This window comes from Rhamphochromis sp. 'chilingali', assembly GCF_963969265.1.
Source record: "Rhamphochromis sp. 'chilingali' genome assembly, chromosome: 14".
Classification (NCBI taxonomy): Eukaryota; Metazoa; Chordata; class Actinopteri; order Cichliformes; family Cichlidae; genus Rhamphochromis; species Rhamphochromis sp. 'chilingali'.
The window spans coordinates 33,596,284-33,623,613 of NC_137941.1; the positions used below are offsets into that span (position 1 = coordinate 33,596,284).

Consider the following 27,330-nt stretch of genomic DNA (forward strand, 5'->3'; position numbering starts at 1 on the left):
GGCTCCAGAGAGCTTGGCCGGGCAGCAGCAATCAATCACAGGCTAAATCCCTCCTCTCTCAGGACGGCCGTGTGCCAGGTAACATGGTCAACAGCTGCAGAGAAATATTAAGCCTACAGCAGGTACCTGAACTTAAACAGACTGGTAAACAAGGTCTCTGAAATGTCTGCAGTTTGGAGAAACGTACTGAGTATAGCAATGTACAAAAAAACAAACAAAAAAAATCACACCAGGCAGTGCGTTGGCTGTTTGTTCAAATATTTGATGCCAAACTTTTTCATGCATGAAAACAATAACTGTCCTTACTTTATGTCAGCAGTAAAAGTACCAGGATAGGCAAAAATCTCAAGGTGGTCAGTTGTGGACACGAGAAAATTTACTTTTTTAAACTCTTAATCACACAAGTGTCATAGAGGTCAGCAGGACTTATTTATGATTTTTCATCTTTAGGAAAGCATTTGAATTTCTTGCCCAGAGTGATTGAGGAGTCACAGTCATGTGAAGTGCACCTCGGAGGGGCTGATTTTTCTGTCTGCTTGTCCCTGTGTTGCTTTGGTACACCGTGAACCTCCGTAAAGCTCCTCTCTTCTTTCCAAAACCCTTTGAGTTTACCACTAACGGTAACAGTTACAGTCGTTTAAAGAGCGTTTGTAAAATAGGAAGCTTGTGTTATAATCCTGGATAAACTGTGATAGCCAACTGTTCTTTTTAAAGGTACACAAATATTGACCCTCGGTTTGTGCTTCTCTTGCAGACGTGTCTAGAGTTGGAGCGGTATCTACAGACCGAGCCCAAGCGACTCTCAGAGCTCTTTGACGATGAGCTGGACTGCCTCTTAACGCCAGCGTTTATGCAGGGGGGTGACAGTGATGAAGACCTGATGGACCCCCTCCTTCCCAGCCTCCCTGACCAGCCCAGTCCACCTTCGCTACTTGTGACCCTCCCCAAGGTGCAGGCCAAAATTCTACACGTTCCCAATCCCAACAAGAACCAGACATCAGCTGGGCCTGAAACCCTCACAGGCAAGGAGCAAGTCCTCGGAGGAGTCAGTGCAGCTCAGCTTAGTGCCGCTGTCACTTCCCTAACACCGCCATCATCACCGGAGCTTGGCCGACACCTTATTAAGCCCACACAGACGCTCACTGCAACAGCAGACGGCACATTAACGCTCAAACTGGTGGCAAAGAAGGTGGGATTAGGGGCGGCTAAGCTGGTAGCAGCGCGAGCGTTACCATCCCCACCAGGCCGAGGAGGAGCCCTCAGTGACAGCGAGCAGGGAGGGGTGGGAAGTCTGGCAGGAGACGTACCAGAGAACAAGAAGAGAGTCCACCGGTGCCAGTTTAATGGTTGCAGGAAGGTTTACACCAAGAGCTCCCACCTGAAGGCACATCAGAGGACCCACACAGGTAAAACCTTAATTGCATTCCCAGGAATTCAATTCACGATGCCACTAGTGTTTCTGATGAACTTAAAGTTTTCCACGTGGCGTTTTTTCCTGCAGTTTGAAAGCATGCAAGAACTTGTAAAACACAACACTGAAAACATTTTGATCAGTGCACAGAGTGGGCTCAAAGTTGTCACTGTGAAATGCTCCCCATGATTTTAGTAAAGTGCAGCACACAGACGTGGCAACTAAGAAGTTTCGGACAAACGTGCCTGACTGTTTAACTGCCCTCAGTTAGTGAAGCGGAAGAAAAGTACAACTCTGACTGGCAAGGAGGGAAGAGGTGTTGTCTGATGATGTCTGCGGGTTAGAAGCTTCTGATTTTGAATTAAAGACTCTAGCCTGGAGCTGGAAGCTTTGAGTACAGCTTAGCATGCTGTTTTATGATGTTTCACACTATGATTTGGTTGAGTTTCCGCAGAAATCTGCAAAGAAAACATCTGATGGATTTTTAAAAGAGATTAAAAGCTCTTTTCTTCTTCTTGTGCTTCTCAGATGATCCTCCAGAATTATTCATTTGCTTCTTGATATCACCTCAGTGCCAGAAAGGCCCTGCCTCAGTAATTGCCTGATGATTGATAGACTGGTAGTAAATTACTTTGCCAATTCAGCCGTGTCCAACTGGGTCTGACGTGCAGCTTTAGCTGCTTACTGCAGCTGCCCCATCTGTGACCCTCAAACAGAACACATGCCGGCTAATGCGACCAGGAAGGGGCAGGGAGCTGCGAGTTTTCTGTAGTGAAAGCATGAGGAGACAGGCTTTGGCTTGTTGAAGTAGACTCATAATCAAAGATGGATTTGACTGATGTAGCCTAAGATGAATAAACTTTATATTCCTTGTATTTTACTCTGTAATAATCCATCTGTATAGGTCACAAAGTAAATTATGACAGAGAAGCAGATCCATGTTTCTGAAGGTTATTCAGATTTAAAAGATTTTACCAAGACATTTATCATTAGTCATAACAAATGACAGATAAATAACCGAAATATGGTATTTATGGCTTATAAATACCTGACTCATAACTGGATCATTAAGCTCCAGGGTAGAAACCCATTCAACAAAACTCTCCGCACCTCAGCATCCACTAACCCCACTCTGTGATTTTACATGGCCGAACACTTCATGGCGGAGTTGCTGGCGCTCCTGAGAGCCCCCCATTCTTTCAGAAATGTTTGGAAAAGCGGTCTGCATGCCCAGTTGCTTGATTTTATACACCTCCGGTCAGGGAAGTAATTGGAACACATGAATTCAATGATTTGGATGGGTGAGTGAATACTTTTGGCAGCATAGTGTATCTCTAGTTTTAGTGACAGGAACCAGTGCACAGTTGATTTTCACATTCTGACAAATCCACTCATCAGTTTCGAGGTAACAAAAAAAAGCCTCCTGGATTTAAAAACTTCTGCCTGAGTGACTCGGGCTGAACCCATCATTTATCTGCAGCATAGGGGATGTGCAGATTTGTACCACCTGAAGGTAGCATTATTCAACTTTAGCTTTAACCACACCATCATTTACTGTAGCGGTTTATGTCCTCCAGTTGTCATCATACAGTGTTAGCAGTTTCACCAGGATCACAGTACGTAGCCTGAAGACCTCGTCTGTATTAATACCGGCAACTTTGGCATCATAAATCCAGCATGTTACAGGCTTATATGATCCCCAGCAACCATTGCATGGCTTTAAGTATAGCATTACATTCCAGGGCAGCACCTGGCATAGCTGGGGGAACCCACCACTGTAGCTTTATTGTAGCTAATCCAGAGTGGAGCTGCTAGTTTTCTGGTGCCCTGACGCGAGCTCGGGTATCTTTAATCTTCTGATTATTCCACAGACGAGTCATGCTAACCAACGATGAGCTTTTAAAGGCAGAATCCTTCACTGTGGGGAAAAAAGACGAAGAGGACACCCTGAAGACACAGTAGCTTCCACACTCTGTATGTGTGTGTGCGCGCGCGTGTGTGTGGCATAAATGTGGGGGTGGTGTATTCCCTCCCGATGTGTTCATTACAAGCGCAGTGCTGTGGTTTAATTAGCTTAATCCTCTTTTTGGGTTATTATAACCATAAATCATTGAACATACATGTAGGGAGGGATTAGCATAGCAGAAACTACAGGGAGGAGCAGCAGTAGAAAGCCTGCACAGTGTCAATACACTTACTGTCACATAGTGCACACCAGAGGCCATTAGAAACATCATTATATTGAGGTCTGTCAGCGGCTATGCTGCACGTGTGCTTCATTTCCTTTTTTTGTAGAAAACGTATTAAAGCGTTCATACTGAAAACAATTTCTCCTTTTTTTCCTTTCTTATACGGAAATGTTCAATTAGGGGTGAACAGAAACATTAATAGATGCAACGGATAGACGCAAATGAATTCACTTAATCTCTAAAGTGCCCAGCCGGCGCTGTTCTGAGTCGCAGCCAGGGTTTGTCTAGTTCTCCACTGTTTTACTTTTCAGTTTCTTGGATGTGGTTGGATCTTTAAAAGAAGTACACAGCTAATTGTATCACTTTGCGCTTCAACACAATATACTTAACTACATATTTGGCAGCCAAATTAGCGGGATAGTTGGCCAGTTTTGGAAAGAGGCTTTGCCTTTCAAAAGTCTTTGCTGCACATTTTTGAATGAGCACGAGCTCAGTGTGGAGGAGTTTTGTTCTACAGCCAAAAAAGTAAATGAATAAATACATAAGAGCAATAAAATATGAGGATTTGCATGCATCACTTTGCAGCTCGCTGGAATGCTGATTGTCATTATCATCTTATGCCTAGCTTCTGCAGGCAATCAGTCAAAATCCTTCCTAACTTAATTTAGTTACAATTATTAATGCATTGTTTGATTAAACAAAGTAATAAAAGATACATTGGCTGAACCAGTGTAAGCATATATCACTGGTGTCTTTTTTTGTTGTTGTATAAAATAGAGATGCAAACAGCAGTGATGTAGTCAAACTGCAGAAACGCCCGTTTGTCAGCCACAGGCCACATAAGTTCAGCAAGAGAGGAAGAGAAAAGAAAATGGTAGTTAAAGTGAAAATGAATTTCTCAGCAGTCTGCAGCACCTCACTCAGTGTGAGTGATTTAGTGCAAGTTAGCAGGTATGTTGCGCTAACTGAACCTTTCACGGTATCCGAGCGATGCAGCTGCAGCAACAGAAATAGTTAATGAAGCAAATGAATAGCAGCCTTACAAAAAAACGTAAAGTCGGTATGTAACCTTAAAAGGGGGGGAGTATATAACCAATTATTATAGAATGGTAAATAAATTAGGAATTATATAAATTGCATTTTACCTTTTCTATTATACCTGTGTAACCAGAGCACAGAATGTCACTGCCAACCAACCACCAGCCACAATATGCAACAAATACCTTTATAAGTGAGCTGTGTCAATAGTGGTGATCCTGAACTGTTTACAGTATTAGAATTTTATGCATTTTTACCAAGATAACATTTTTTATTTTGAAATAGTACAATAGTATAGTTCATGTCGTAAGATTCGGTAAGCATGTAGTTACCTGTGATTATTTGTTGTTTGTAGAATTAGTTATTTCTTGGAAACATTAAGCAATAGAATAAAAGTTTAAATAAAATAAAAATTCACCTCCATCAGTTTTTTATTTTTACAAAACAAAATTAACCAGGGTGACACTTCGGCTGGCCACGTTTCACCCAGACTGGGTCCTGAACTTGTCAACATTTTCAAGTTCATCACAGGCGGGTGTAGGTGACAGTGTGTAAATGCAGAGTCAGACACTCCTCAACAGTCCTATGTCACATGCAGCAGTTCCTCAACAACAAATCAGTAGGTTACAGTTTCATGTAGTGAAGGAGAGGCGTTATTTTCCACTCGGGTCTGTGTGGTTCGGAAACTTCTTTAGCATACTGTTGTAGCTTGCTTGAGTCACTGCATTCGAGAGCAGTGGGACCGCATTAACATTTGTGAAGCTTTCCATGGACATGAGGTGCATGTTCAATGAAATCTGCATAACCTCATAATGATGATGCTTGTATTGTGTGACTCAATATTACGTGATGTGAGGTGTATTCTGTCTGTGTTCTGTCATGCAGGTTAAAACACTGGTCACTCCGGTTTAAGTCGAGACCTCCACTTCCCCCCCCCCCCACCTCCACCCCCATGAGGTGACACCACAACCTCATGTGGAGTCAGGAGAAGCCCTGCTGTAACCCCTCGACATCCCCATAGAATCAAAACTCCAACCTGTCTCTCTCTCTCACTCTCTCCCTTTTGCTTATTCAGTTTGGGTTGCCAAGCAACTGCATCACACTCTTCCATAATTGGTTGGTGGCTGGTGGATTGTCCATGCCTGTTAATCTCTCTCCGAGTCGCTCTCTCACTCTCTCTTTTTCTCTCTCTCTTTCTTTCACACACACACACACAGACACGCACACACACAGACACACCACTACCCCCCTCCTCTCTTCTCTCTTTCTCTCAGTTGCTAGGTGACTTTATCATGCATCCTTGCCTTGCCGTGCTATAATTGGCTGGCGTCATGGTTGCTGTGGCGTCAGGCCCAAGCTGGCCTTGCTTCATTCCTCTAACACTGTGTGCGTGATATGGTGTGTGTGCGCGTGATATGGTGTGTGTGTGTGTGTGTGTGTGTGTGTGTGTGTGTGTGTGTGTGTGTGTGTGTGTGTGTATTTGAGGGGGGTCCTATTGAAGGAAGACGAGGGGCTTGGGCCAATTACAGAAAACGAGTGTGAAACGACAGCCTGTCTGGCACCTGCGGCCCGCACTCATACCCCGTATCACACACACACACACTCAAGCACATACATGTAGGTTGAGATTGTAACATTTCTTCAACAGGCCTACAGGATAAGCTGCCAAGTGCTTTTCTATTCTATGTAGAAAATATTGGTCCCATAGTCAGACCACAGAGGACTCTGAGGAGTGAAGTAGAAGGATTCACACATTCAGATACTGCTGCTGAACATGGGTGGTATTTTGGTTCTTTGCAGAGCTTGAAGTGATCTGCTGTAGAATCACATGTACTCACATATTTTACAGCTGTATAGAAATATTTACTGGTAAAAGGTATATATATATATATCTCTATATATATCTCTCTCTCTATATATATATATATATATATATATATATATATATATATATATATATATATATATATATATATATATATATATATATATACATACACACACACACACACACACACACCCAGCACGCCCCTGCGGGCGGTTTATCCTTCAAGCTCGGGTCCTCTACCAGAGGCCTGTGAGCTTGAGGGTCCTGCGCAGTATCTTAGCTGTTCCCAGGACTGCGCTCTTCTGTACAGAGATCTCCGATGTTGTTCCCGGGATCTGCTGGAGCCACTCGCCTAGCTTGGGAGTAGGGCTGCTCAATTAATCGAATTTTAATCACGATTACGATCTGGGCTTTCAACGATCATTAAAAATGACTGAGCCGATTATTAGCCCCTCCCTCATTTATCCGCGACACCTTAAAGGCCGGTCCGTGAAAATATTGTCGGGCATAAACCGGTCCGTGGCGCAAAAAAGGTTGGAGACCGCTGATTAAGAGGACCGAGGGAAGCTCGGAAAGGTAAGCAGAAGTTATTTGGAGAGGAGAGTGACTGCCGTTGGTTGAAAAGAGAGGTTAAAAAAAACTTCAGTGGTGTTGCACACTATTTTATATTATTTTTTAAAGTCATTATTCAATACATTGTTATTGTTAACCCTTTAAAGCCGGTCAGAGCAGCACGCTCCGTTTTGTGTAACTATTTTTAAATCCCTGAAAGCTAGCGCAATAGTTTTTTTTTGCATATGAAACCAGAGGAGTTGTACTTACAACTTATGCCATCAGCTTGTCCTCGGTCACGGTTTCCTTCCACATAAAGCTTTGCAAAAATTGCATAAAAAGCGCTTGCAGCAACAAAAACATAATATTCCAGAAACACGCTTTGCCGATCCGATCAGCTGTTCATAACACTTCCCACAGTGAAACAGACTCAGCGTGAATTATCGCATGTCCGCCATTTCCTGCCCGAAACCGGAAATGACGTCATTTTCGCGGAAATGTAGTTTTTTTTTACTTGTAGGCCTTAAAAGCCTATACTGGTCATGTTTGACTTTTCTGAATAGTTTCTGGGATGCTTAGAGCTCGAATTGCACTGCTGGAAATAGTTTATTTTGATGCACATGCTGTTTTCTTTGCAAATTTGCATCATAGGATTGTTTTTTCGTTTTTCCTGCAGTATATAAAAATTGGTGTATCTCCAAAATAAAACTATGAAGACACTCAAAATAAATTTCCTGTTGTTGTAAATTATTTTTTGCAACTTTTTTGTATTTAAAGTTTTGAGGGATAAACCTCTTAAATTTCTCCAAGTAGAAATATATGTAAAAAAAACAAAAATGATTTTCAATTTTTTTGTAGTTTATTGCACTTTTTTGCAATTAATGTAGTTACTATGGACTTAATGCATACATATTATTAAAATATGGGCTATAATAGTTGTATAGCAACTTGAAATGCTCCCACAAATGGCACTACAGCATGTAAAAAAAAATAATATAAGCTCTGGCGGACTTGGTTCTATAGTAGGTCGTAAGGGTTAAATAAATATCGTCAAATAATCGAGATCTCAATTTCAGTGAAAATAATCGTGATTATCATTTTTGCCATAATCGAGCAGCCCTACTTGGGACTCACCGCACCTAGTGCTCCGATTACCACGGGGACCACTGTCACCTTCACCCTCCACATCCTCTCGAGCTCTTCTCTGAGGAACCGCTACATCGATCACTACGGCCGTCTTCTTCTGTTTGTCTACCACCACTATGTCCGGTTGGTTAGCGACCACCATTTTGTCCGTCTGTATCTGGAAGTCCCACAGGATCTTAGCTCAGTCATTCTCCACCACCCTTGGGGGTGTCTCCCATTTTGACCTCGGGACTTCCAGGTTATACTCGGCACAGATGTTCCTGTACACTATGCCTGTCATGATCCTGGGTTCTTTTGACCCAGCGTTTTGTGTTTTCTCTTCGAGATTTTGGTTCTGTTCACCTCTAATTGGAGTTTACCCTGTTCCCCCCCGTGTGTTCCTGTTTTATTGTGAAGGTCTGCGTCTTATGTGAGTGTTTTCAGTTTGCCTCCCTGGTCTCGTCATGTTAATCACTCCCAGCTGTGTCTCCCACCTGTGTGTAATCTCCCTGTGTTCTGAGTGTATTTAAGTTGTATTTTCTGTCTTAGTAATCGCTGGTTCGTCTGTGTTGTTTCCCCTCGGTCTCCCCGTATGTATTTCTCCGGACCTCCCTGCATCCTCATTCTGGTTTGTCTTATTAGTTTACCCAGTTTAGGTTTCCGGTTTCCGGTTTCATGTTTTGTCACCACCGCTGTTTGTACTTACACCCCTGTCAATAAACACTCACCTGCACCAGAGCTGCCGCCTTTTGGGTCCTTTTCTACATTCCACACGGCTTGCCCCGGCAATCCGTGACAGTACGAACCAGCCACCATGGACCCAGCGGCAGTAAATCCGTCCGAGGAGCTCCAGGACGACATTACGTACAATGTGGAGATTCTCCTCGGGCTATGGCTAGAGAACCCTCCAGAGGAGCTCCGTCGTGCCGTGGAAGGTCGGCTACAACGGCTCTTTTCTGGCCTGCCATGGCTTCTGCAGTCGCTCCCTCCGACCATGCAGGCTTTTCTCCGGCTCACACCGCACCTTCTCTCAGCCACTACTGCCTCGCTGCCCGACTCGCCGGATGTGATCTTGCCCAGCCCGTCGGAGCCGTCTGCGGGGAGGAGACGCCGATCGCGCCGCAAGCGCGCCACCCCACAGCCGGACGTTCGGGCTTCTAAATCGCCGGCTGTGGTGAGTGAGGACTCTTTTTCATTTTCGGACTGTATGACTGTTCATTCAGGGGCGATGTTCTGTGCAGCATATGATATTGTGAACAGCATATCACCTGCTCAGTTAGCTCCCCCGCAGCCACTCCCAGCTCAGTTAGCTCCCCCGCAGCCACTCTCAGCTCAGTTAGCTCCCCCGCAGCCACTCCCAGCTCAGTTAGCTCCCCCGCAGCCACTCCCAGCTCAGTTAGCTCCCCCGCAGCCACTCCCAGCTCAGTTAGCTCCCCGGCAGCCATTCTCAGCTCAGTTAGCTACCCCGCAGCCAGTGCTCCTCTCAGCTCAGTCTCCAGTGCCCCCTTCAGTTCAGTCTCCAGTGCCCCCTTCAGTTCAGTCTCCAGTGCCCCCTTCAGTTCAGTCTCCAGTGCCGCCTGTAGCGCAGGCCCCAGTAGCTCCAGTGCCGCCTGTAGCGCAGGCCCCAGTGGCTCCAGTGCCGCCTGTAGCGCAGGCCCCAGTGGCTCCAGTGCCGCCTGTAGCGCAGGCCCCAGTGGCTCCAGTGCCGCCTGTAGCGCAGGCCCCAGTAGCTCCAGTGCCCCCGCTACCCGTAGCTCTGGCTCCAGTATCACCGGTTTCACTCATTCACTCCATGCAGGGAGAAAGTCTAATTTCACCTCGAGGTGCTTTTCATGGTTCAGCCGCCATTGGCACAGTTTGCCGCTCCAGGGCTTCCCCAGAGGCTAGGTCTCAGTCCCCGGCTGATTCTGGACCCCTGAAGTTTATGCAGCCACCTGAGAACTGCACCATGTCAGCGTTGCCTGGGCAGAGCCAGTGCTCAGTGCATCGCCAGTTGCCTTCGTGTTTGCCAGAGGACTCCATGACTGCTGGCTTAGTGGTGACTTCTGCTGGAGGGTCCGTAGGACCGCTCCGGCCTTCGTCTCTAGTCTCCGCTGGAGGGTCCGAGGGACCGCTCCGGCCTTCGTCTCCTGTCTCCGCTGGAGGGTCCGAGGGACCGCTCCGGCCTTCATCTCCTGTCTCCGCTGGAGGGTCCGAGGGGCCCGTTCAGCCTCCTGCCTCCGCTGGAGGGTCCGAGGGGCCCGTTCAGCCTCCTGCCTCCGCTGGAGGGTCCGAGGGGCCCGTTCAGCCCGTCCAGCCGCCTGCTGTAGCTCCATCATCATCCTCGCCTGCTGCAGCTCCAGGGCCTTCAGCCTCGCCTGGTCCAGCCTCCGTGTCTTCAGCCTCGCCTGGCCCAGCCTCCGTGTCTTCAGCCTCGCCTGGCCCGGCCTCCGTGTCTTCAGCCTCGCCTGGCCCGGCCTCAGAGCCTTCAGCCTCGCCTGGTCCGGCCTCAGAGCCTTCAGCCTCGCCTGGTCCGGCCTCTGCCTGTGCTTCGCCTGGTCCGGCTTCAGCCTGTGCTTCGCCTAGTCCAGCCTCTGCAGCCTCGCCTGGTCCGGATCGCCATCGCCTGAGTCGCCGCTGTTGCCTTCCGCGCGGTCGGCCCCCTGAACTGCTCCGTCGTCTCCCTCGACGCCGCCGTTGCCTTCCGGACGGCCGGCCCCCGGACCGCCATCGCCTGAGTGGCCGCCGTTGCCTTCCGCACGGCCGGCCCCCGGACCGCCATCGCCTGAGTGGCCACCATTGCCTTCCGCACGGCCAGCCCCCGGACCACCATCGCCTGAGTGGCCGCCGTTGCATTCCGCACGGCCGGCCCCCCGAACTGTGTCCACGTCGCCGCCGTTGCCGTCCGCACGGTCGGCCCCCTGAACTGTTTTGGACTCCTGTGCTGTCGGCCCCCTGAACTCTTCTGTTTTGGACTCTGTTTTTTCCTGTGTTCTGGTGTGCTTCGTTTCTTTTGGTTTTGGACTCGTTTTTTGTTTTTGTCTTTTGGCCTTCTGGTGCTCCGGTTTTGTTTTGCTTCGAGCCCTCCTTCCTGGGCCCCCGCCGCCCGCCCTGGTCGGGTGGTTTTCTGTTTTTTCTGGCTGTTTTGTTTCTTGTTGGGCTGTCTGGAGCCAGCCTTTGAGGGGGGGGGGGGTACTGTCATGATCCTGGGTCCTTTTGACCCAGCGTTTTGTGTTTTCTCTTCGAGATTTTGGTTCTGTTCACCTCTAATTGGTGTTTACCCTGTTCCCCCCCGTGTGTTCCTGTTTTATTGTGAAGGTCTGCGTCTTATGTGAGTGTTTTCAGTTTGCCTCCCTGGTCTCGTCATGTTAATCACTCCCAGCTGTGTCTCCCACCTGTGTGTAATCTCCCTGTGTTCTGAGTGTATTTAAGTTGTATTTTCTGTCTTAGTAATCGCTGGTTCGTCTGTGTTGTTTCCCCTCGGTCTCCCTGCGTCTCCCCGTATGTATTTCTCCGGACCTCCCTGCATCCTCATTCTGGTTTGTCTTATTAGTTTACCCAGTTTAGGTTTCCGGTTTCATGTTTTGTCACCACCGCTGTTTGTACTTACACCCCTGTCAATAAACACTCACCTGCACCAGAGCTGCCGCCTTTTGGGTCCTTTTCTACATTCCACACGGCTTGCCCCGGCAATCCGTGACAATGCCGACCACTTGGTTATGGCGTTCCATGTATGCCTTGCTTGCTAGCATATTGCACCCTGCTGTTATGTGCTGGATTGTTTCTGGGGCATCTTTACACAGCCTGCACCTGGGGTCTTGCCTGGTGTGATAGACCCCAGCCTCTATGGATCTTGTACTCAGAGCTTGTTCTTGTGCTGCCATGATTAGTGCCTCTGTGCTGTCTTTCAGTCCAGCTTTGTCCAGCCACTGGTAGGATTTCTGGGTATCAGCCACCTCCTCTATCTGCCAGTGGTACATACCGTGCAGGGGCCTGTCCTTCCATGATGGTTCCTCGTCTCCCTCCTCTTTCTTGGGTTTCTGCTGCCTGAGGTATTCACTGAGCACTCAGTCAGTTGGGGCCATCTTCCCAATGTATTCTTGGATGTTCGTTGTCTCATCCTGGACTGTGGTGCTGACACTCACCAGTCCCCGGCCCCCTTCCTTCCACTTAGCGTACAGCCTCAGGGTGCTGGACTTGGGGTGAAACCCTCCATGCATGGTAAGGAGCTTTCTTGTCTTTATGTCAGTGGCTTCTATCTCCTCCTTTGGCCAGCCTATTACCCCAGCAGGGTACCTGATAACGGGCAGGGCGTAGGTGTTGATGGCCCGGATCTTGTTCTTACCATTCAGCTGACTCCTCAGGACTTGCCTGACCCTCTGCAGGTACTTGGTGGTTGCAGCCTTTCTAGCGGCCTCTTCATAGTTCCCATTTGCCTGCGGAATCCCCAGGTACTTGTAACTGTCCTCTATGTCTGCAATGTTGCCTTCTGGTAGTTCAATCCCCTCACTTCTGACTACCTTCCCTCTCTTTGTTACCATTCGACTACACTTCTCCAGTCCGAACGACATTCCAATGTCATTGCTGTATAGCCTGGTAGTGTGGATCAGTGAATCGATGTCTCGTTCACTCTTGGCATACAGCTTGATGTCATCCATGTACAGGAGGTGGCTGACAACTGCTCCGTTCCGTAGTCGGTATCCGTAGCCAGTCTTGTTAATGATCTCACTGAGGGGGTTCAGGCCTATGCAGAACAGCAGTGGGGACAGAGCATCTCCTTGGTAGCTTGATGGTGACTTGTGCTATGGGCTTGGAGTTGGCCTCTAGTGTTGTACGCCACATCCCCATTGAGTTCCTGATGAAGGCTCTTAGGTTCCTGTTGATCTTGTAGAATTCTAGGCATTCCAGTATCCAGCTGTGGGGCATTGAGTCATAGGCCTTCTTGTAATCAATCCAGGCAGTGCACAGGTTGGTCAGTCTGGTCTTGCAGTCTCAGCTGACTGTTCTGTCTACCAGTAGCTGGTGTTTTACGCCTCTGGTATTCTTGCCAATCCCTTTCTGTGCCCCACTCATGTATTGACCCATGTGCCTGTTCATCTTAGCCGATATGATGCCTGACAGGAGCTTCCATGTAGTACTGAGGCAGGTTATTGGTCGGTAGTTGGATGGGACCAGTCCCTTCTTGAGGTCCTTGGGGATCAGGACCGTTCGACCTTTGGTTAGCCATTCCGGGTGTCTCTTGTTAACTAGCAGCTGGTTCATTTGTGCTGCCAGACGCTCGTGGAGTGCAGTCAGCTTCTTCAGCCAGTAGGCGTGAACCATGTCGGGCCCTGGTGCTGTCCAACTCTTCATACTAGAGACCCTTGCTTGGATGTCTGGTTACTGGACCCTGTTCTAGGTTGCTATGGTCTGCCCTCAGATCCACTAGCCACTGAGCATTGCCGTTATGGGTTGCGTCCTTCTCCCATATGCTCTTCCAGTATTGCTCCGTCTCCAGCCTTGGTGGTGCTGTTCTCTTATTGTTCCCTTGCCACTGAGAGTACACCTTTGCTGGTTCTGTGGAGAACAGCTGGTTTATTCTCCTGCCTTCTATCTCTCTGGTGTACCTCCGCAAGCGGCTGGCCAAGGCTGTGAGTCTTTGCTTGGCAGTTTCCAAGGCCTCAGGTATGGACAGCATATATATATATATATGTATATGTATATGTATATATATATATATATATATATATATATATATATATATATATATATATATATATATATATATATATATATATATATATATATATATATATATATATATATATATATATATATATATATATATATATATATATATATATATATATATATATATATGTGTCTAGACACAGTGCTATGCAAAAACATTGAGAAACCCATTATTTCTTTATTATTTGCTAGGAAACACTATTGAAATGTATTTAAACCTGTTACACATATATTATAGAAATAAAGCATATAACACAAAAACAGAGTTTGTAGACTTCAAACATTAAATATGATTGTTTAAGACCACCGTTACTCTTCAACAAAGCATTAGGCAGCTTTCTTGTAATTTCTGTAAGTAGTCTTCAGGAATATGTTGGGTTTTTTTGTTCTGTTCTCAGTCAAGATTATCCCATACTCCTTGTTGAGATCAATCGACTTCTGGTAGAGTGAAGAATGGAGTAGGCGCGTATATTGTGCTTTTCCGCCCTGACCTGAAACCCATCGTGGGGTTTTTTCGTCCCAAACTTGATCGGCTTCTTATTTAAATGAATAGTATTTCTTTGAAAAGCTACATGGCCTCTGGAACCAGACTGACGAAATAAAAAGACAACAAAAGAAATGACTCGCCTTCCTCAGCTAGCCAGATGAGCATGCCCGCCTTGGCCAGCTTACTGGAGGAGCACCAACAGTCCATATCAAGGACCGTGTCCTCCGACATTAAAGCAGTGCTTGCCTCTCTTAAAGCTAAACTGGACACGGACAAGCTACACTGACTGACCTGAAGACCAAAGCCAGCTCGACAGAAGAACGCATCCAGGCCTCGAAGCATCATTCAAGCTTGTGCTAAACTCAAGAACAAGAATATTGACTTAGATGGACGTACTCACTGGAACAACATCAGGATTATTGGCCTGTCAGAGTTCATCGAGGGACCCTGACCCTCAACTTTTTTCTCTAAAGTCCCAATGAAGATATTTGGGGAACAAGTGGAACTCCGCCAGAGCTGAATCGCGCCCAGTGCACCCTCGTTCCCAAACCACGACAGGGGGACAAGACCGGGGCCAATGATCATGTTTTCATCGACACCAAACTAAAGAGTTGGCCTGTAAATGGAGGAATGACTTGAAGCACAGAGTCAGTGTTGGGTTGAGGAGCAGAATGAGAGAGTTGGTTTATCCATTCATTTATTTCCAGAGATCCAGAGAGATGCGGCGGGCAGAAGGGCAGGGAGGTGAGGTGAACGCGGCTGAAGCATGTAACCTGAATGGATGAGTTGTGACGGACAGCCAGCGAAGGTTATGCAGCCTGAGCAGGTGAGTAGTGGCAGATGACCACCGAAGCGAACTGCAGGGGAGTTGAGTATTGTTCCAGGAACAGCAAAAGCAAAGTAGAGACACAAGGAAACTGCAGTTAAAATACGAAGATGCAAATAACAAGAGAAGAGCTGAGTTACCACGATAGGAGTAGCTGACGGACTGGCGATGAGTAGAAGGCTGCAGTGGCCTGCTGATTGCCTCTGATGGAATCACAGATGGGTGATGCAGGTCTGGAAACAAGCCAGCACGAAAAAACATCTAAAAACAGCAGACACTCACTCAGAACATGACACATCTGCCATAGATTTCTTTCTTCTTTCTTTTTTTGTTAGTTCCTCCACTGCTTCTTTTGTCCTACACTTGTCCAGCTCCCTCAAATCTTTTAAGGACACACTGCACACCATGGAAAGATATGCCATGTTTTCAGCTAATAGCCCTTTGATTTTTACCTTGTTGGTACAAAGTCTTTTTTATGTGTTACTCACATATTTTAAAGTACCTGTCCAGTTTAGGTGGCATTTTGAATCAGATAGTCAAACGCGCTAAATCTATTCAAAGCTATGATCCAGTCCTGGTTTTACTTTTGGCATCTGACATAACTGGTCTGGAAATGTTCAGCGTGTTTTTGTTTCATCACAGCTCATGGGCTGCTTTCCTGTGATATATGTGCTTGTGCATTTATTCAAGTGCCCTGGGGAGAGTTTAATTTACAAGGAGTGAAATGCAGTAGCTTGTATTTTAAATGAGCTGCTCTTACGTTTTTTAGTCAAACCTCCTTCTACCATTTATGCTACCTTCAGTCATCGCCACTTCTCAGACTAAATGATCAAATGAATTTTACACCAAAGCCATCAGCATAGTTTCTAAATCAGAAACTTCACTGATTCATTCATAAAAAACTTTAAATCTTCATATAGACCAGTTATAGCAGTACCATTGGTAGATGTGCTATGTGAAGCCTACTAGGTCCAGCCAACAAGCTGTACTGTCTCAAGACATGTGGTGTCACTTATGGAAACAAACCTCAGCATTATAGTTGACTCTTAATGATAAAACACAATGAAATACAGATGGCAGCTGCAGAAGTTTGGAGAGATGAGATTACCCTGCTCTGAGCCCCCCGAGACACTCTGTCCACAGTGATCCACAACACATCAGAAACTACGGTGGTTAAGAAGAGCTGTCGCTAAAAATTTACAGCAGAGAGACGGGAACGAAACCCAGATCCCTGTTGTGGGAATCTGCGTCAGGCTGCATGAGATTTGACTGGAAAATTTGAATATGCAAATCCTGGAGAGCAGAGCTCGTGATCTGGAATTAATTTAGTCCAACTGAAACTGCAGTGATGTTGTGTCTACGGAGAAAACACGCAGCCGATCAAAGAGACGCACTAACTGTGGGGAAATAAAGGGGAAGAAGGGCATCATTCACAGTCGGATGTTCCTGTAGCACATCATCTTTTACTTCTCGTTGCATCACCTTGCTGTCAGAGCGGCTCGCCACCTCACATCATGGTCCGCATGAAGGTGTACTTTCTTGTAGCTGTACTATACTGCTGCAATGATTCAAGGTGATGAATTGAGACAATTAAACTTCATAAAAAAATTATAAGACAGAGACGTTATGGCCTGCAGTAATACTGCGGACATAAAAAGCAAAAAAAGATAAATAACCTGAGAGAAAGGAAGGAAGCTGTATATGTAAAAATGTCTGAAATGTTCATGTTTCTTTCAACTACTCAGACTTAATTTTCAAACCAGATTGCCATTTCAACTCACGCAGTTCTGTGCTAGGCACCTAAAATGGTACCTTAGTGGGCAGCCTGGTGAACCAACCATTTAGTCGTCTTTCATGCTGCACGCATTCTTCATCCCTCGGCCCGTCAGAAGCGAGCAACTTAGCGTCTCACCAACATCATTTCAGTTAAGGCAGAATCTGTTGTTCCTCCAGCAGTTACTTTGTCTCAACCTTGCTCAAGCTTTTCATCATTTTTCTGGCTCTGACACAAGAGGATGATGATGATTAAAGTGAATCCCGCCAACAAAATTCTGATTGGTTTTATTTTTTTATTTTTTTTTGTAACACCAGACTTGTTTGAATCACTGACAAAGCCAAGTTGTGGGTGGGTCTGGCACCAGGTTTTTTTCTTTTTCTTTTAAATATATGCCTGAGACTAGTTTGTCCATCTTGGCTTTGTGTATTTCTAGTCTGATTTTCCAGGTTGAAAATTCTAAATTTTGATGGCAGTGACGGCTGACTTTCAGGTCCATGTTGTGTAACGCTCGGGCTCCACGTTAGTTCCACTTAGCTCTGAATTGGTGCGTGTTTGTGTTTGTCTCCTTAAGAAGATTGGTGTGTGCTGTGATGAGAGTAGAGGGGCTGCAGGGACATCTGGCTAACTGACTGTAAGCTGCTGTATTACTTCCCATTAAGAGTCATTAAGACCCCAATTATAGTTACCACCCCACAGTTCACACGCACACACACCGGGGGTCTGCAATTACATTCAGACAGTCTTTTTTTCCTCTTCTGCACAGGGTGCAGTAGAGAAAACCCAGGTTTGGTTTATATTTAAAAGCATTGTCCCGCATTTCTTTAAATACTGGACTGAAGCAAGAGGAGCGCTGAAACAAAAGAAAAGTTCAAGGTCATCTGCAAAAATAATGAGCCTCGCTGAGCTTTTATCACAAGCCAAAATCCTCCAACAAAACACAGCATATGGACATTAGATAACTAGTAAGCAGCTATCAAACTACTTTAGTTTTTAAACCAGCACCGCTACAGGTCCAAGGCACTGATGAAATAAAAGAGCAATCCGTGCAAACTGAACTCACGGTTTGGGTAATGCCAGAAGAAAACTTCTGAGTTCAGCCTGCATAAGATACAGAACAGAGACACAAAGATACTAAAACAACATTTACTGCAATCCAGAACCGGTCGTTAGCACTGATGCTATTAGGAGCCTAAGTATGAATTCATGTCCAAAGGAGATAAATAAAGGAGATATTCATGTACACTTCTGAAACTCTGTTGTAACATAGCTAAATACTCATTTTGTTATTAGTTGTGGTATTTATTTATTTATTTTTGTGGAAGTGTGCAGGGGGGTTTTGTTAGAAGGCCCAGATTCGCTGCTTTATCTGCTCATCCCGCACAGACGCACAGAGAGAGAGAAATCTCATACAAGCATGTACACAGTCGGACATCTTCAGGTCCCATCTGAAGACAGTCTGCTCCTGCACACCACACACACACCTCTCAGCGTAATACACACATGCACAGCTGGAAGGCTTTCTATCATGGAGAGATAACTACAGGCTGAGAACAATAGACCATCTCTTCTCCCATCTGGTGAACCGGGGGATGAAACTTCATTTACATTTCAGACCCACCCCAACCCACCTCAGGGTGTGTGTGTGTGTGTGTGTATGGTGGGATGGAGGTGGTGAGTTTGTGGGGTAATAGAGGGAACAAAACGAGATTCATTTCAGGGTGAATTTGGGATTATGAATTAACATGCCGCTGTGCTGAAAGACTTCATTTACAGCTAATTGAGTGTGTTGGCTCATTGAAATGGCTGTTGTGTTAAAACTTGTCTGCCTGGCTGGTCTCTGGGCTGTCTGGGTGTGTGTGTGTGTGTGTGTGTGTGTGTGTGTGTGTGTGTGTGTGTGTGTGTGTGTGTTTGGAAAAAGCCAGGGGTGGTAACCTGTACATTAGCGAACAGCTGTAGTTTAGACGTGTGAAATTAGATGTAAAAATGATTATAAAATGTGACACCTTCCCCCTCTCTCTTCCTCCCTGTCTCTCCTTTGCAGGTGAAAAGCCCTACAAGTGCTCATGGGAGGGCTGCGAATGGCGCTTTGCCCGCAGTGACGAGTTGACACGACACTACCGCAAACACACCGGAGCGAAGCCATTCAAGTGCAACCACTGCGACAGGTAAACGGATAGGCGGCACAAACACAGCAAACACGCAGTGCAGTTTACATTTGGAGGACTTTGACGTCCTTTATCTGGCCAGGATAAAAAATAGTTTTTAATATACAAGCCAAAGAGTTGTGTATCTGTAAGGTTTTGTTTGCAGCTAATTATTTCCAGTTTGTTTTTGGTCACTGTGACACATTTCTATGTATAATTAGCAGGTATCTCTTCCTGTGCGAACCACCCATACAGTCAATTGATGCACCCTGCAAAACAAATTAGCTTCCTTAGTTGACTGCACACTACTGTCTTATCCAAATATGGTCTCTTCTGCCTCCATAAAGCCAAATCAGAGATGGTGATTCCATCGAGCTGCTTCACTGTTTCAGTGTAATTCCTGCCATTCTTGAAGGCTTCTTCTGCCGGGACAAGTCAAGATGCCTAGTGAAAAAAAAAGACTATTTCCCTCATTAGGTTCCACCAAAAACCTCTAAATCCATTGATTGTTAGTCGTACTTTCACTTACTTAGAACTTCCACCTATGCTGAGCGGTGCATTGGGCAGCTAACAATCTCCATCGTCAGTCAGCGGCGACTGCTTCGGCTTCATCCCAGGCGATGTCGACAGTTTTCAGATCATCCATAAACGTTCGAAGCCATGTGATCTTTGGTCAGCCTCGCTTTCGCTTGCCAGTGTTGGGAACCATGTAATGGCAATCTTGGCCGGGCGATAAGGGGGTAGATGTAGAATATGGCACGCAAAGTGGAAGCGCGTTTCTGCGACAACATCGGCTAAAGGGCGGGTGCCTGCTCTTTGAAAGACCTCTTTGTTCGTTATCCCGGTAGGAAGTTCTCAGTTCGCCATAGGCCTCGTTGCATATTCAAGCAGTCCAAAACTTAGATGAAGAGCTATTCATTTGCAGAGTTGCAAATGAATAGCTCTTCAAGTTGAAGCACAGCTTTATCAGTTTGAGTCAGAGCCATCTAGTACACATCCATCAACATTGGGAAAATGGCACTATAAACCTTCTCGCAGAAGAGGTGAGATCACTGATGTAAGTGTATGAAAACTAAGATAATGTATTAGTCTTTCACTAGTAGGTTAAAGGTTTAGTACTAATACTCTACTAAGCTAGGCTTGGACCTTGACTCTTGAGATCCATTTTTCCCAGCCTCAACAGTTTGCTAGCCAACCATATTTGCTGGTACCTAAGGGCATGTTTAAGGTCTGAGCATTAGCCTGTGATGGAACCATTTATATTAGTTCTTCCTGTCAGCTTTTGTTGTTGTTGTTGTTTGTTTGTTTGTTTGTTTGTTTTTTTTAATTGCTATAGTTTCCAAAAAAGATGTTTCCAGTATGTAAAGTCCATTTTGGGCACAGACACAGATAGCTGGAGATATGACAGCTGAGCGATTATTCCTGTTATGCTTCTGTGAAGTTCGCTTAAAATCCTCCACAGAGGGCGGATGAGTACTTGGTGCATTGTATATATAGAAAACAGACCCTCACGTCTGATGATGAAATTTACATCATTTGGACATGAGTGGACCTCGGTGGATTCACGTATTCGAAAAGTATAACTGAGACCATTTGGCACATTGAATGTAGGCTAAATATATCACAGAGATATCTTATCAGAATCACTGAAAATGATCAAAGTTGCATCTGGTAAGACAAGAGCTGCTAATGAGTTTTCTACTTTTCATGCTCGCTGTCAAATGCAGGAAAAGTTGGCTACAGTATCACAGTGCTTTAGTAAAATGACCTCTGAACATTGCTGACTGTTACATCCAAAATAGCAGGAAGTCAGGTCATTTTTTAAAAAGTTAATAAATAAATTACATGTTTTTCCTACATTTACTGTAGATCTAAACTTTAACAAATTTTACCTTCTTTTATTACAAACAAGGGGGTAAATAAGCACAAATATTAAATGCGAGAAGAGATTTTAAAGGAACGTGAGCAGCTGTGTGCAAGAGGAGTTCAGGATAAAGTGTCAGGATGAAGATTCACGACTTTATTTTAGAGTATCGTCAATTTAATGGTGAAATATGCTATAATGCTAAATTAAATCAGTTCCCAGAGGAATACATGTTAATACTAACGTGTAGATCATGTTATGTATTAAATTGTATTTTTTGTGTGTGTGTTGCTCCTGCTTTACCAACTCATGTCTGATGTGGACAGAGGAAAACAAAAGAGAAGCAGATGAAGGGGCGTACGCTTTAAACTAAAGTCTAAGTCTCCTGCTAGAAAACAACCAGGGATGTGTTTGTGAGTCTGTTGAGAGTCATCTTGTCACTGTTTTGTGTTTGCTTCTTAGAGGAGAGAGAGTGTGTGTTTGAAAGTGTGTGTGCTTACTCATGCTTCTGTGCTGGCAGTTAAATGGATTCTGGCTATTGGCAAGCAGGCTACAGCTAATTGAGTGGCACCAGATGCCAGCTCCACTTTAACATTCACTCTCTCTGAATGTGTATGCGCCTGTAATACCTTTCGAATGAAAGAAACACACGCACACACGCAAACTTTTGCCCTAGAGACAGTGTAATTGGCTGTTGTGGGTTCTCTCTAGTTAGGATTTTAGACATAAACCCCCCAGAAACCTGCTGGAAAGCTTCATAATCCAGACTGAGAGCTGGGACTGTATTAGCTCTTTCCTGGCACATGCATAAATGCACAAACACAGTATGCAGACACCTCACACTCGCATGCATATTGAGCGCAAAGATGTTTAGATGCAAAGTCATATCGACTTGCATGAATAATTAAATGTCCGGGCGTATAAACGCAACACTTTTGACACACAATGGCGCAGACGTAAGCCGATTCAGTCGTAAGCACAGCTGAGGCTCTACCTGAAGCAGGGCTTTCAGTGCGTGAGGTAAGGGCGCCGTTCATCCGCACAGACGCAGATGTTTGCTGAGGCTCTCCAAAGTGAGTCATCAATGCAAAGCATGAACGGCGACATCGAAAAAATAGCAGCTGCTTTGATTAAAAGTCCTTGCCTTTAAATATAACTACAGACATGGATTCAGACTCTTTGTGCAGCAGGCGCATTTTTTCCATCTTTAGGTAAAAGTTTGAATTTGTCCAACACTTTCCTCTTTTCTTTTTGTTAATCTTAAACAACGTCACTGCCTTTCAGAACAACTCGTCTTAATCGTGTTTTCACGTCTCCCTTTTTGGCTTTTTAGTGTTCAAATTACAAGGTTAACATAGCGAGGGCGCACGCTGATTTGTACAGTAGTGGACAAATGCACACACAGACACACACATCTGTGGTGGGTGGAGTCAGGCAAATATTACCATGAGAATGGCAAGAAGTGGCAGGCATGGAGAGGTTAACATTAGCTAGAATGTTCAATCTGACACAATTTCTCCTGGGGAAACAGACACACAGACACACGGCGGTCTGTTATTAATCTCGCCTAATCAAGCGGGGACCCCCCGATGGTTCCTTGGAGCTGGACAGAGGAGGTGCGGGGGGAGAGAAAGGGAGAAAGCAGAGTTTTGAGGAGGAAACAAGGGAGTGGGGGGTTACCAGCTGGTCCTGAGACTCTGCCCCCCCAACATTGACAAAGTAACTTACATGGCCATCTGTCCAGCCACACACACACAGACTGGTGCAGGTGTACAGTAGGTACCACACGGCGAGCTTAGAGCTGAGGGGAAACACTAGACCACAAAGCAACAAGGAGCAAAGTTCAGCTGCACCCTCACTCCACGCTAGATTTTAGGTGAATTAACAGCTGGTCCACGTATACAGAAAACCTACAGCAAAGACAAAAAACCAAAGAAAAGAAAAAAATACAAGAAGTCGTCTTCTTCTGGCATGAGTTTAAAAGCTGACTTTTCTTTTCTTTTTTTAGACGTACATGTTTTGTTTCAACAGCATCCCAGCAACCTTGACTAAATGCGCACTGGTGCGTTGGTAAAGTCTGCAAGCAAAATTGAATCCTGTGGACTGAAGGGCCAAAACTAGAGAGAGAGAGAAAATGACTTTTATTAAAATCAGCTTAGAAGGATCTCACACAGGAGCAGAGATGAAAAAGCAAAAGTGGCTGACAGATGGTGTGACTCAAAACAATCGTCAGAGGGATTTAATGACACCCAGTAGGAAGCGGCACGTTTACGATTCTAGCGAATGCGGCTGGCATCTTATCCTAGTCAACCTGTTGTTGGCGTCTCTCTGCATCAAACACTGTTGCTTCATGGAACAGTGTTTCTGTTATTTTCTTATTTTTTTGTTGTTTTTACTGTCAAACCTTGAAGTAGAGATTATTATTTTATTAGCGCTGGGGAGCAGAGGTTTGTATGAGCAAACAGTAATATATGTATCAGAGCCCATCACTCGCCCCTTAGTGAAAGTGTCTGATCACTTATTTTGCTTTGAGCTGATTGGCTTTCACTTCATATTGGGATCTTCTTTTTTTTTTTTTGCTATTTTCATCTGGCTTTCTAGCAGCTTGCCCAGCTCAAGGCAGCACACAACTTAGCGTCCTTCAAATGAGGTTTTCTGTAGAATCGAAAGGCTGAAATTCAGAGAATAAATCTCAGCAGAAGCAGGTCGTGCTGCAGTTTAACGATTTGGGTGTTTGGCTGTGTCTGGTTGTCTCTATCTGGAACGAACAACAACCTACCTATACACACAACACACGCGTGCACACGCTCGCACAAAGAATAGGCTTGACTAATTAATAATGAATAAAGCCTCTGGCAAATTGAATTTTTAATTTTCTCATTTAAGTCTCGCCCACATTTTGTTTTGCCTTTCCTTTAGTCATATCGTTTGTGATTTGTTTTATACTGGATGTTCAACTTTAATGTCCTCGCAATTAATAAAGTACTGGCAATAAAATGAAAATACTTGTGACGCTGTCAGTTTAATATTATGTATCGCCAGCACCTGGTTTTGTGTCCCTCTCTTGCATCAGGTGCAGCCAGTACTGAGTTAAATGGTCCGGCATCAGAAAGCACTGCCAGCCTGTCTGCATTAGTGTCCATGTTCACGGTGCATATCTAATTAGTTTCTACAGTACTGTTTTACTCTGAGCTGGAGGACTGACTTGGGGGTCTGGCTGTGATTTATGGCGGTGTTTGAGTCGCATTTAGGAAATCACCGAGGCTGGCTTGGCCTCTATTCATCTTTACATCACGGTTTCACTGGTGTGACCCGGTGAAGCGAGAGCACTTAAATTCACCGTGGTGTTGAAATGAACTACTGTGCTTCTCTACTTGTAGATAATCTAGCTCTCTTTCTTCTTCTCTTAGTCTGTCTCTCTCTGGTTGCATGTTGGAATCTTACTCTTACCTCTAACTCAGATGTGACTCTCTACAAAGAGCTTTTGGAGGTGTCAAAACCATGTTTTAAGAAAGTATTTACTTGAATTTATCCTATAGACTGCAAAATGAATAGTTTGAAATTCAGTGTTTAGAACTGTACATGAAACCAATATTCATTCATTCCTCTTATCCAGTTCAGGGTCATTGGGACTGGGGCCTGTTCCAGAGGTAATTCCTTCTTGGGTACATGTTTCTCCATCACCTTAAACAGACTTGGATAAACTGCAATAACACTGGTCAAGAGTATTGTAAGTGTTAAATGCTAACATTTGCACAACAGTTGGTAAAGAAAAGAAAAGAAGAAATGATTACTTCAATGTCGGAGAAAGCTGATGCTGATTTGTTGTTGAAAAAAAAAAGAAAAGGTCGAGAATTTTACAACTTAGAATAAAGGAAAATTCACGTATTTTGAAATAAAAATTATGTGTGATCATCATAGTTGTTCTACTGATAAAATTATTTCCCTCAGTGGTGGAACACTGATAACTAATTCCATTGCTATTGTATATTCATACATCTGAAAAAGTGCCGCAGGCCTGGCTAGTCATAGTAATAAAGGTAACTTGGTACTTTGCATCATTGGTCACGTAGGACTGAAGTTCTAATACTGCACAGTAGAAAAACACAGGATAACACAGTAGAGGCTGGGCAGTTCTGCCAGTTTGGGTTTCAAGTAAATACACAGAAAAGTATTTTAGTGGATTTTGAGGTCTGTAGACTTGATGCTTTTCATTTGATGTCCTCACATCCCCTCTGCCATCATTGAAGAAACTTCCAAACTCTTAAATGCATGTCATGGAGACAAGCAGCACAGAGGCGTCTTAGAGAACAGAAATAAGTGTGTCCTTCCTCCCCCCTCTCTCTCTCCCCTCCTTATCCTTTTTGGGAGAAGCTGTAACCTAAGGAGGAGAAGCTAGCAGAGACATTAGCATAGTGGGGGTTATCATCAGGGTGCGAAAAGTGTGGAGAGTTTCCAGCAAGTACACATTGCCGGTGGGAAGTTCAAGGAGCCTGTGATTATAGGGATTTTCCAAAAATTACACAGAGCCAGTGGGTATTTCAGGGCCCTGGGACTGTGGCTTATTCTCAGATAATAAACAGAGCCGGTGGCATCAATTAGCAACACTTGCCAACCTGATGCATTGTGCTTATTTTAGTGCGAATATACAACGAAAGAGGGCTAATTGAGCCTTTGCAGAGCTGCACATTTGTCATTTATATAACTCTTTTTTTAAATTCATTTTTAAAAATTCATCTCCTGCTTTGCCCAAGCTCTCATTTCACATGCATATTTCATGCTTTTCTTTGGATATTAAAAGGAACATTTCTATGTTTCTACACAGGTGTTTCTCCAGGTCGGACCACCTGGCCTTGCACATGAAGAGGCACATCTGAAGGACAAGAAGAAAAGAAAAGGAGCAGGAGGAGCACGAGGAGGAAGAGGAGGAGCAGAAGGAGAAATAGGAGGAGAGATAGGAGGACAGAAGGATGGGCAGCCATGCTATCGACTGCCTGCGTCATATCCCCCCCGCCGCCCCTCCCCCAATCCAAACACCAGTAGGCTCAAACAGCCATCGGGGGGAAAGTTGGGCAGGAGGAAAAAGCGAGGAGTAGCTAGATTGTTGTTTTTCTTTAAAATTACACATCACGTTTGCAATAGTAAACACTTCACACACACCTGTCTTTGAATGCATCACCCCGGTGAACCCCGGACACTCTCATGCAGCTCTGGGGGCTTGGACACTGCCAGATCAACATGTACTCAACTTGCTTGACAAAACATTTTCTCGCCTTCTTTCTTTTTTTCTTTTTTTTGAAACTTTCTCCGTAGTCAGTGTGTTAAACTTATCGAGTCACTTTGGATGAGCAGAAACTTTTAAATATCCATGTAGTCAGCTGTTAGTGCTTTACCGGCTTTTGAAATGAGATATTCGACTGTTTTTTCTTTTTCAGCTTTCTTGCTCTTTTCTTATCGACGTTTCTCATACACGGAACACACAAACCGTCACCTGCCGCAGTCAGCTCCAGTACTCATTGTGAAGAAAACAACAATGCCAAATCTGCAGGAGAGAGACTGTACGGATTGACTCCCAGCACGGGTGACAATCGAACCCACGGCCCGGGACACCGCTGGTGTGCCCACGGGGCCTCGGTCAGCGGGTGCCGCTGCAGCTCTCAGGCTCTCCTCCAGTGGGTGTTTTGCATCTCTCACCTTCACCGAGATGCCTGCCGCCTCCGCAGGCCATCTGACAGAAATGCGCAGCGACACTTTCTTCCCTTTTTTCTACTTAGAGGACGATAATTCTTCTTCTTATTGTTATTTAAAAAAAAAAAAAAAAAGAATGACACATTTTTTCTCTCTGTGAGGAAAAGATGTCTTAAAACTCACAGCAATGTGTTTGAGAAGAAAAAAACTACAAAAAAAAAACTAAAAAAAAAAATCTAAGAAGACTTTAACAGAATGTGTGGGATGAGAAGGAGAGCGTTGTTGGTCTTTATAATCTCCATGTGCACCGACTGCATCTGCAGACTGCAAGAAATCAGTGGATGAACAAACAACAGAATCACACAGACTCTCAGAAAAGGGGTTTGTGTCTGTGCTTTTTTTTTTGGACTAAAATAAAAAACAGAAAGTAGAGAGGTCTTCATTTGTGTGCTGCTCTTTCTGCCCTGTGACTCCCTGCAGCTGAAAAACAAAACCTTGTTATGACCTCTGTGGTCTCGTACTCTACAGCAGCCGGGCAGAGGATTGCTTAAAAACTGGGAATATGTTTCTTGGTTATTTGTTTTTCTTTTGTTTTGTTTTTTCTTTTCTTTTTCATTCTGATTCTGAAAGTCATCCTCGAGCGCTTTCACAGACTCTGAGATCTCATCTCCCTGGCAGCACTGCGGGGCGAG

The 27,330-nt window shown here is 45.0% G+C and overlaps 1 protein-coding gene across 1 annotated transcript in view; it reads left to right on the top strand.

Annotated features, from left to right (window-relative positions):
• Window positions 1–27,070, top strand: part of klf7b (Kruppel like factor 7b) — a 67,179-nt gene extending 40,109 nt beyond the window's left edge. The window contains exons 2-4 of the mRNA XM_080903984.1: window positions 755–1,406; window positions 18,984–19,107; window positions 25,776–27,070. Coding sequence (XP_080760110.1) covers window positions 755–1,406; window positions 18,984–19,107; window positions 25,776–25,827 — 828 coding nt within the window. The 3' untranslated portion in view covers window positions 25,828–27,070. The remainder of the gene's footprint in view (window positions 1–754; window positions 1,407–18,983; window positions 19,108–25,775) is intronic.
• The last annotated feature ends 260 nt before the right edge of the window (window positions 27,071–27,330 follow it).